The 11,287-nt window shown below is 36.7% G+C and overlaps 1 protein-coding gene across 1 annotated transcript in view; it reads right to left on the minus strand.

Moving 5' to 3' along the window:
- Nucleotides 1–11,287, minus strand: part of LOC107553027 (eIF-2-alpha kinase activator GCN1-like) — a 58,147-nt gene that overhangs the window by 3,730 nt on the left and 43,130 nt on the right. The window contains exons 47-55 of the mRNA XM_016235104.1: nucleotides 10,715–10,858; nucleotides 7,007–7,276; nucleotides 6,162–6,275; nucleotides 5,750–5,943; nucleotides 4,598–4,712; nucleotides 3,677–3,773; nucleotides 3,405–3,553; nucleotides 2,460–2,570; nucleotides 490–711 (exon numbers count right to left, since the gene is read on the minus strand). Of these exons, the coding sequence (XP_016090590.1) occupies nucleotides 490–711; nucleotides 2,460–2,570; nucleotides 3,405–3,553; nucleotides 3,677–3,773; nucleotides 4,598–4,712; nucleotides 5,750–5,943; nucleotides 6,162–6,275; nucleotides 7,007–7,276; nucleotides 10,715–10,858 (1,416 nt within the window). The remainder of the gene's footprint in view (nucleotides 1–489; nucleotides 712–2,459; nucleotides 2,571–3,404; nucleotides 3,554–3,676; nucleotides 3,774–4,597; nucleotides 4,713–5,749; nucleotides 5,944–6,161; nucleotides 6,276–7,006; nucleotides 7,277–10,714; nucleotides 10,859–11,287) is intronic.

The raw sequence follows: 11,287 nt of genomic DNA on the forward strand, positions 1-11,287 counted from the left end.
TCGTTTGGAGCCTGAGTCTGCGCAGTAGAGATTCGTTTGGAGCCAGAGTCTGCGCAGTAGAGATTCGTTTGGAGCCCGAGTCTGCGCCGTAGAGATTCGTTTGGAGCCCGAGTCTGCGCAGTAGAGATTCGTTTGGAGCCCGAGTCTGCGCAGTAGTGTCGTGAGGTGGAGCCGCGGTATCAAACTCCCGCAGACCCAATCAACTATAACAACACGCCCCGTTTTTTATAGCATCAAATTACTAGCTAAAATCAAACTTATCACAAAAACGAACAATTATCAGCGTGATAACTACCTTAAATTACCAAAACTATCTTTCGGAAAATTGTATTGGAAGCGTAATTAATTTTTTTATTTTGACTCAACTCTCATTCGTTTACATGGAGAGGGTGGGGCTTATGACCTGTACACTGCAGCCAGCCACCAGGGGGCGATCAAAGAGCCCGCAGCTTCACTTTTTAGGACGTGTGAGGCACACCCGGGACTGACCTGCATGCCGTCTTCTCCCCGGCGCAGCTGCAGCAGGCTGACGAGCGTGTGCTCGCTCTGCGCTCGGACACTGGTGTTCTTGTCCTTGGTGTTGTCCAGCAGGGCTTTGATGACCGGTTTGACCAGATTGGGCTCCAGCGCGGGAGTCTCCGCCTCCTTACACACCCACCAAAGCACACGCTCCGTCACCAGACGAATGTCACTCGACTGGTTCTGCAGACACTGTGGGAGGAGCCACGGCAGAGCGGGAATTCAACATCTCTGAAGTGTGTCAGTCCAACTAATGTGTTTGAGTTTGCTCGCAATGTGTACAAAAAACATCTTATGGAATACGTGTGGAATATAACCAGATAGGGCTGCGCGATAAATCAATATAAAAAAACATTCAGTCCATGATATTGATAAAGTTTTTGTTTTTACATTTTAAACAAGTAATTTTGTAGAAATTATGCCAGAAATATATTACTACTGTCTAGTAAAAGTACTTCTCAAAGTAATAATAATAATAATAAAACATGACATTGATTTACTATTATTATTATTATTATTATTATAAGGAATTTCATATAACCAATATATATTCATTTTAATATATTTGATTAACTTATATACTATACAACTTCTCGTGCAACACCTCACTTGACAAGAAAAATAAATATGCAAATTGTTACATTTTCATTTGATCACATTTTAAAACGGATTAAATTGTTGAGGTTTTATGAATTCATTTTTATTAGAGACTTTTTAAAATTATAAATCTGCATTAAAATACAGAATTAGGGAAAATGTACAATGAATTTCACACAGTTTACTTATAAACAAAGTTACATTTATGTTCATTGTTGAGGTCTAATGAATACGCCAAATGCATTTCCTGGTATAAAATGAAATATATGAAACAAAATAATATTCTTGTCCATATCATCCAGCCTAAACTGTATCCCATAATGCAAAGTGCTCGAATCAACCAGAAACGATATTGTGATAAACTAATTAACTAAGAATGAAAAATAATTCTAAAGCATTTATTACGTTAATTTCAACATTTACTATTACACATGAGACCCTAGTTAACATTACTAACAATAACCAGCTATATTTGTATTAACTAATGCTAACAAAGATTAATAAATACTGTAACAAAAGTGCTGCTCATTGTTTGTTACCAAGCATATTAAAGGGGTAGTTCACCCAAAAATGAAAATTAGTTCATAAATTATATGGTTAATAATAAAATAATATGATTAATAAACCCTTAAGTCATCCTAGGTGTATATGACTTTCTTCTTTCAGATGAATCCAGTCGGAGTTATATTAAAAAGTGTCTTTGATCTTTCAAGCTGTTTAATGCCACTCAGCGGGTGTTGCATTGCTTCTGTCCAAAAGCACTTAGAAACAAAAGTGTCTCACACGGCTCCGGGGGGTGAACAAAGGCCTTCTGTAGCGAATCGATGCTTTTTTGTAAGAAAAATATCCATATTCAAAACGTAGTAATCACTTTAGCGCTGACCTCATACCTCATCCGCTCGAAACTGCTTCTGTGTACAACTGCTGGCGCAAGCTACATTAAAGTGATTATTACATTTTGAATATGGATATTTTTCTTACAAAAAAGCATCGATTCGCTACAGAAGGCCTTTGTTCACCCCCCGGAGCCGTGTGAGACACTTTTATTTTTATGGATGGGTGCTTTTTATTTAACTTCTTTTGGACTGATGCATGCAACACCCGCTGAGTGCCATGAAACAGCTTGAAAGATCAAAGACCATTTTTAATATAACTCCCGACTGGATTCATCTGAAAGAAGAAAGTCATATACACCTAGGATGACTTGAGGGTGAGTAATTTATGGGCTAATTTTCATTTTTGGGTGAACTAACCCTTTACGTATGCAGTGTACATTATACAGTAATCTGTACGCTACTGTATGGTAGGCAGTTTGTCTCAGTGTATGCTGGAGTCAGTCTCACCTTGACGAACTGTGTGATGACGCGGGGCGAGATGCTCTCCGGTCCTCCTGTGTGGAGCTGGTGTCTCATCAGGTAACCCATGCCTCTGATGCCGCTGCAGGCGATGGGGATCTGCAGAAAACACACACACAGTTACATAACAGACCGCTCATGGATGCACAGTGCACAAAAAATGGAAAGATCTTATGAAAATCATATTGGCTGATGTTAAACGACGTCCAGGAGTCACAAGCTTTCAGGGTTCCTACAAATTTTCCATTTCAAAATGACATGCTTTTCCATGCTCAAATTTCCAGACCATATAAATTATTTTATGTATTTATTTTTAACACCATAGCAGCATCGATGGCTATATTCAAGGCAAAATCAACAATATTATGATTACAGTATCATTTCAATACATTGTTTACAATAATTTAACAATTTTGTCTTAAAACATACAAAAGTATACAATTTATTCAGTCATGTTAAACGATTACTAAAATGTTGATTGCCTGCTCTAAATGTCATGAAAAACACTCTGCTTGTATGATACATTTAATATATATATTTTTTTACATTTCATTTAAATTTAATATTTTTTTTAAATATTAATTTAATTTAATATTTTAGAAATCTGAATATTTTTCCATACTATCGTGTTCTCTTTACCTGTACTTACTCAGGTCTGAAAAGTATTAAAATAAAATTCAGTATTTTCCATTCTGTGTAAGAAACCCTGGGCTTTATTCAGTATGCAAAACTGCTGCAATGAGCATTTATGAGAAAGAACCAGTCAGTGGGTTTAGGAAAGTCTGAGAGGTTGAATATTTGAATATTTATGAGATTTGACTGTCATCATTTTGAGATTTATTTGGCCCCAAACACACTGTAAAAGGCTTTTTTTTGGCCCCAGTGGGTTCCAACATGAGCCAGCCTTTCTGCTGATTCACTGCGGTGTCTTACTCTGTCTGCGGTGGCACTAGATAAGACGGCCTCCAGCACAGACGAGCTGTACTCCTCCGAACACAATTGATCAGGAGCGGACTTCACTGCGATAGCCAGAGCCAAACTACGGCCGTGACGCACCATCCAGTCCACACCAGACACATCCGCTGCAGATAAACAGATAACATGAGAGGAGTCGTCATATGATCTGGATTCAGTTCTAGATTGAAGTGCTTTTCTTGATGCATCATCCCAAACCACTGGCAGGCCCGAGATGTGTGTGATCTTACCGAGGACATGCTGCTGTAACACACTCTTGAGCTCCTCTTCTGACAGGAAGGCACACAGCTCGCCAACACAGCCTGCTGAGGCCATTCTTGTGGCATCCTACACGCGCACACGCACACACACACACACGCGCACAGAGGTAAGGCAACAACGACATTGCTCACACAACCACATCCTGTGCTAGTTACTGTTTTAAAGACAAAGAACACATGCATTCATATTTGCAAATGTCTTTAAGCAAAGAAATAATAATAGGAATATTTTACATAAACGTCAATATATTTAAACATACATACATATATATAGCATTGTCTAAGACTAAAATAACAATATTTTCAGATAATATATATATATATATATATATATATATACATACACACACACACAAATATATTATATGTAATAATATATAATAATTGTTTACTCAACACATTAAAAACACTATTAAAATGAGTACATTTATATTATAATTTGTTTTAAATATATCTGTAAAGTAAAAACTAAAAAAACTAATGCACTACTAGCAGTATTGTAGTATCAAGATACTACTAGTGTTTTTATTTTTTAGATTTTCTGTTTTAAATTTCAATTTTTTTTTATAAATGTTGTAGTAACTTTGTTGTATTTTTGTCATTTTTATTAGTTTTAGGTTTTGTTTAAAAATATGTCTATATAGTTTTGATTAATTTTATTAAAATTGTAGTTTTAGTTATTTTAGTATTTCAAGTTAAATTAAATGAAAATGAGAAATGTTGCCTGGGCAGCTTACGTTTAAAAAAAAATTTTTTTTTATATTATTTTAGTTTAATTCATTTAAAGTTTATTTTAAAAAAATTTAATGAACAGAAATATGTTTTTTCCCTCTTTTTTAAATTATGTATTTAATTTTTGTTAGCCATAATGACCCTGGCTAGTAGCTGTACCTCATCATGTCCCAGCATGCCCAGCAGTGTGATGGTGATGTTCTTCCTGATGGAGGCGTCGACCTTTGCCCCTGCACCCTGGATGACGAAGCGCAGGGCCTGTAACATCGTCTCCCTGCAGAATAAAGACAATAACAGTGACTGATAAGCACAAAATCATTTGTATTCTCTACAGAAAATAGATCAGAATCCATAATTATGAGCAAGAGCTAATAACAATTAATAGGGACAAATTAATTTGGCAAAAACTATAATGGTTATGAATGATCAGCTACTGCCAGCTAGCCTTAAGACAAATGTATGGTTAAAAAAAACAAAAACAAGAAATAATTCCAGACTACTGTTAGAAACTTTTTCTTCCAAGCGTGACCACAGAACTGTCTGTATCTGTGGCTCTCTGGGATACTTAATTCTGATTGGTCAATGGTGTTATAATAAGCATTCAACTGTAAAATTGCTCACTGCACCAGTGCACAAATACTATTTCCTGCAAAGTTTTAGTTTCTTATCTCTCATCACTCTGCACTCTCTTTATTTTCACTTAATAAAATAATTTAAATGTAAACCAATATTTCATGTCCAACTATTTATTTGCCACGTTTGGAGTCCGTTTTATTTTTATTTTTTTTAAGAAAATTAATACTTTTATTCAGCAAGGATGCATAAAATTGATCAAAATTGACCGTACAAAAATAAATGCTGCTCTTTTGAAATTTCTATTCATCAAAAAATAATCCTGAAAAAAAATTAACCAAGGTTTTCGCAAAATATTAAGCATAACAATTAACATTGATGATAACTGAATTATTATTTCATTGATAATAATCAGAAATGTTTCTTGAGCAGCAAATCGGCTTATTAGAATGATTTCTGAAGATCATGTGACACTGAAGACTGGTGTAATGATGCTGAAAATTCAGCTTTGATCACAGAAATAAATTACTTCTTAAAATATATTGAAAAATAAAACGGTTCTTTTAAAGTGCAATATTATTTCACAGTATTACTGATTTCACTATATTTTTGATCAAGTAAATTCAGCCTTGGTGAGCAGAAGAGACTTTTTTTTCAGTACACTAGTGTATTTGCAAACTTCATGCCGTAACTGTTGCAGAAATGTACATGTGTTTTTTATGTGTGTTTTTTTTTTACCTGACTCCAGAGTCCTCTGCGTTGCGTATGGCCGACAGTTGTTCAGTGAACAGTGGATCTACTTTAGAGTGTATGGAGACCAGCTGACCCAGAGACTCTGCCGCCCGCAGCCTCACGGCCCGGCTGGAGTCCTGGAGGGCCTTCAGGAAGGTGGTCTGGAGCTGCGGCAGGACGGGGTTCAGAGCGATGCCCACCTGCACAAGTTTGTTTAAAATCACACTCTTTCATAAAGCCTGTATTCAGAATGGAACACTTTGCTTTTGCCATTTATATTATTATTATTATCGCTTCTTAAATAATTCTATTTAGCTTTATATTTATTTTATTTTTAGTCATTTTAGCACTTCAACTTCAACTTATTTGCAGTTCAGTTAGCTGCCAATGCAAGTTTGTCTCTGTAAGTGATTCTCACCTTCTTGGGCAGACAGAAGCCAGGTAAGTGTTGACCTTTGACCTCAGCGGCAGCAGAGCGGATGTCCCTGTGCAGGTCATCAATAAGGGACAGCTGACTGCCAGCATCCAGTTTCTGCACCAACACACACACACAAACACAGTGAAACTATGAGAACTGTATCAACCAAACGACAATACCAATCATATTTCATTACTTCTTGTTTAATTCCTGGTAGTAGCATAAATCAAGTAATAAATATAGGATAAAGAAGTCTCTTCTGCTCACCAAGGCTGCATTTATTTGATCAAAAATACAGTAAAAATTGTGAAATTATATTACTATTTAAAATAACTGTTTTTTTATATAAATATATTGTAGAATGCAATTTATTTCTGTGATCAAAGCTGAATTTTCAGCATCATTACTGCTTCATATTTTTGTGGAAACCGTGATACATTTTATTTTTGAATTTAAAAAAAATTAAAAAGAACAACATTCCTTTAAAATAGAATTTTTTGTAACATTATAAATGTCTTTACTTATTCCTTGCTCAATAAGTATTAATTCTTAAAAAACAAAAAAAACAAACTGACTTTAATCTTTTGAACAGTATCGTATATGCAACAATGTAAAATACTTAAAACATTTTATTTTAAGAGAAACACAGGCTTTTTGTCAATCGGTTTCAGCGATGCAGAATCAGCTTTGAATTGATTCAGTGAAAAAGAAAATTGAAGTAATTCATAGAAATGAATCAAACTTACCAACTATAAAACATCTCATACTAACAGGTCAAGGATCACAAAACTCGTCTATTCGTGGTTGTCGACTGGATCACATGAGATGAACGAAGACTTGCTCACCTTTGTGATGGAGTTGATGGTGTCCCAGCTCTGGTTGAGCACCTCAGGGTTGGGGTCGTTCATGAGCCGCATGAGGCCAGACAGCAGCCTGCGCGTGTGAGCGCTGTAGTCCAGCCGTGTTCGGGAGAAGTACCCGTGGAGGATGGTGACAGATGCCTGTCTCAGCCCAGCGTCTGCTCCTCGCGTGGCCTCCAGCAGATCCTCAATGATGATTCTCTGGCCCACTTCATCCTCCACCGAGAGGATTACAGTCTGACAGTTGCTCAGCTCCTGCAGAAGACCGGAAACATCACATTTACACTGTCAGCCAATTCTGACTCCCAATCATTTCTGAGTTGAGCGTGCATATTACTAGTCAAAGTGTGAGAATTATTACAATTATTCAATGTTTTATAAAGAAGTCTCTTCTGCTCACAAAGGCTGCATTTATTTGATCAAAAATAGTTAAACAGTAAAATTGTGAAATATTATCCTAATTTAAAATAGCTGTTTTCTATGTGAATATATTTTAAAATGTAATTTATTTGTGATGCGCAGCTGTATTTTCAGCATCATTACTCCAGTCTTCAGTGTCACATGATCTTCAGAAATCATTCTAATATGCTGATTTGCTGCTCGAGAAACATTTCTGATTATCATCAATGTTAAAAACAGTTGTGCTGCCCAATATTTTTTCAGGAATCTTTAATGAACAAAGTTCAAAGGAACAGCATTTATTTGAAACAGAAAAATAAACATTATAAATGACTTTACTGTCACTTTTGATCAATTTAATGGATCCTAGCGGAGTTTTTTATACTCATCCCAAACTTTTGAATGGTACTGAATGGTACAGTGGACACTTCATTTCCAGCGTTATCGTTGACATAATTGCAAAGATATTATTTAAACTGAACTAAGCTGGATGTTGACATCACTGAATTCAATGATGAACTGTCTTTAACTGAAAAATGAGTGTTTACTATTGTCATTTTGCATTATTGACACTATTTTCCTAATTAATACTGTTCAGTTGCTTTGTCACAATCTGTATTGTTAAAAGCGCTATATAAATAAAGGTGACTTGACTTGACTTGACTACTGAATCACGGTTTCCACCAAACTTTTTGGCACCACAATTGTTTTCAACATTGATAATCATTTAACGTTTCTTGAGCAGCGAATCAGCATATTGGAATGATTTCTGAAGGACAGGGTATCTGCAGGATTTCTAAAATCAAATTTAAGACTTTTTAAGACCTGCAGAAATGAAATGAATACCATATATGCAGAGTAGGGCCATGTCTATGGTAACATATTAAATCATAAAATGACTGTAAAAAGTAAGTTTTACAGTTCAGATACAGGTTTTCACAAAAACAACAAGTTTTATAAAACGATACATTTCTTTAAGAAAAGGGATGAGTCAAAAGTATCAATTACATTAATTAAAACAATTATCATCAATCAATTATTATATTAATTTTAATAACAAATATATCTTAATTGTTTCGATTTTTATAATGCATTGACATTGAAATGTGCAGCACTCATTTATTCAATGAAACCGTAGCCTTTTGAAGTTTAATCACACATTCACATTAAGACGTATCGCAATTCTTGTCGTTCAGTCCCCAAATTTAAGACCTTCATTTTTTTTTTAATCATAAGACTTTCGTGCACCATTTAAAGGTGCTGTATGTAGGATTGACACCGAGTGGTTGAACTAGGTATTGCAGTCCAAATTCAAAATAATTGAGGGTTTTTTTTCACCTGGTCCCTCCTCCTCAGGCTTGACGCACACGCAGGTTGCCAGATTGACGACACCAACAGAAACGAGCGCACTTGACGATGGAAAGCATTGAGCCTTACACTGTAAGTTGATCAGCTAATGTGTACGTTTGCAATATTTGTATTGTTTGCAAATTATAAACCACCTCATGTGTACTTTTAGAAATCTGAATCTGCGTCTCATTTCGGAGGCTGCTGCTGCGTCCTCTGGAGGTCGCATTTGTCGGCCGCAAACATTGAGGCGCCCAGGTGTAAACGTAATCAAGTAGACTGTTATTCATTGTGAGGTGTAAAATACTATAATTTATTTCTTACTTTGAAGTGAAGTGAAGTGACATGTGGCATTAGTGCTCTGCATTTACCCATCCAAAGTGCACACACACAGCAGTGAACACACACACACACCGTGAACACACTCCCGGAGCAGTGGGCAACCATTTATGCTGCGGCGCCCGGGGAGCAGTTGGGGGTTCGGTGCCTTGCTCAAGGGCACCTCAGTCATGGTATTGAAGTACATTCACTCCCCCCACCTACAATCCCTGCCGGTACGAGACTCGAACCCGCAACATTTGGGTTACGAATCCGACTCTCTAACCATTAGGCCACGACTTCCCCCAAGACTCATTGCTGAAGAAAATTAATAAATAGTTTCACATTCATGTCTAAATAGTAGTAGCCTTGTGTTTTTTCTCACTGCAGCCTGAGACAGATCCCAATAATGTGCCCTCGTCAATATTTATTCTAGGCTAACGTTGTTGATCAAAGTTTTTTGGATGGACGTCGAGGCTTTTTAGGATGGGCAGAAAGTTCTATTTCCCGCTCTGACCCCTTTCGTTTTCCAGCTTCCATGAAATGAAATGCGCTGTGTTTCCTGCCAACTGGCAACCCGGGTTGCCGAAATACAATTGGGTAAACTGGCAGTGGGCGGGTTTCACAAACCAAAACAGACAAGGGCACCTCAGTCATGTTATTGAAGTCCATTCCCTCCCCCCCCCTACAACCCCTGCCGGTACGAGACTCGAACCCGCAACATTTGGGTTACGAATCCGACTCTCTAACCATTAGGCCACGACTTCCCCCAAGACTCATTGCTGAAGAAAATTAATAAATAGTTTCACATTCATGTCTAAATAGTAGTAGCCTTGTGTTTTTTCTCACTGCAGCCTGAGACAGATCCCAATAATGTGCCCTCGTCAATATTTATTCTAGGCTAACGTTGTTGATCAAAGTTTTTTGGATGGACGTCGAGGCTTTTTAGGATGGGCAGAAAGTTCTATTTCCCGCTCTGACCCCTTTCGTTTTCCAGCTTCCATGAAATGAAATGCGCTGTGTTTCCTGCCAACTGGCAACCCGGGTTGCCGAAATACAATTGGGTAAACTGGCAGTGGGCGGGTTTCACAAACCAAAACAGAGACCGACATTCCGGCCCGGATCGCACATTTTCAAAGGAGAATAACTGACTGTAGCATTGTTTTTCAGATCGACAAATATGTTCACTTAGCATGTTTCTTAAATATCTGCAAACATATTATGGTATTTTTATGCTTTAGTAGAGTCAAAAACTTACATACAGCACCTTTAAGACATTTATTGGCCTTAAATTTGATACAACTAAATTTAAGACTTTTTAAGGACCCACAGAAACCCTGGAAGAATCACGTGACACTGAAGACTGGAGTAATGATGCTGAAAATTCAGCTTTGATCACAGAAATAAATGACATTTTATAATATATTCACATAGAAAACACTTATTTTAAATTGTAAAAGTATTTCAAATTATAACAGTTTTTTATAGTATGTTTGATTAAATAAATGCAGCATGGTGAGCAGAAGAGACTTCTTTCAAAAACATTAAAATATCTTAATTATTCCAATTTATGAGTGGTAATGGATGTGTGATGTAGCAATAGAAATGATTGACAGCTGTCATGTTCACCTGCAGGCACTCCTCTGAGCCCAGCTTGTCTTTGAGAGAGGAGAGCAGCGCGGGTAAAATCACCCCGAGGTGTCGCGTCAGAGCGTCTCCTGCCACCGCAGACAGGAAGGCGAGGACACGTGTGTTTACAGGAGGAGCCGTCAGCTACAGAGGATAAAAATAAAAAGTGTTAAATAACACTATCTGGAATAGAGTCCAAATTTAACAGGTAAACAAGTGCAAGGAATATTCTAGTCTCAGTCTGAGAGACGCCCACAGCTTTCTCAAAACAGCAAGATCCAATCTGATTGGCTGGCTTTATGCCATTCCCTGGAATCAGCATGCACAAAGTCGGATTATTATTGCTAACTAAAACTAAAATCAAAAACAGTTTCGCCATTTGAAATAAACATTCACTGAATTAAATTATATATATATATTAAAAAAACTTTTTTTTTCAGCTAGTTTCCAAGGCAACATTATTCATTTTTGTTTAGTTGAAGTACTAAAATGACAAACTAATGAATAAATATGAATACTCTATAGACACACATATATATACACATATATATACACACACACACATATATATAT

Source organism: Sinocyclocheilus grahami, unplaced genomic scaffold (assembly GCF_001515645.1).
Source record: "Sinocyclocheilus grahami isolate Dianchi unplaced genomic scaffold, SAMN03320097.WGS_v1.1 scaffold463.1, whole genome shotgun sequence".
NCBI lineage: Eukaryota > Metazoa > Chordata > Actinopteri > Cypriniformes > Cyprinidae > Sinocyclocheilus > Sinocyclocheilus grahami.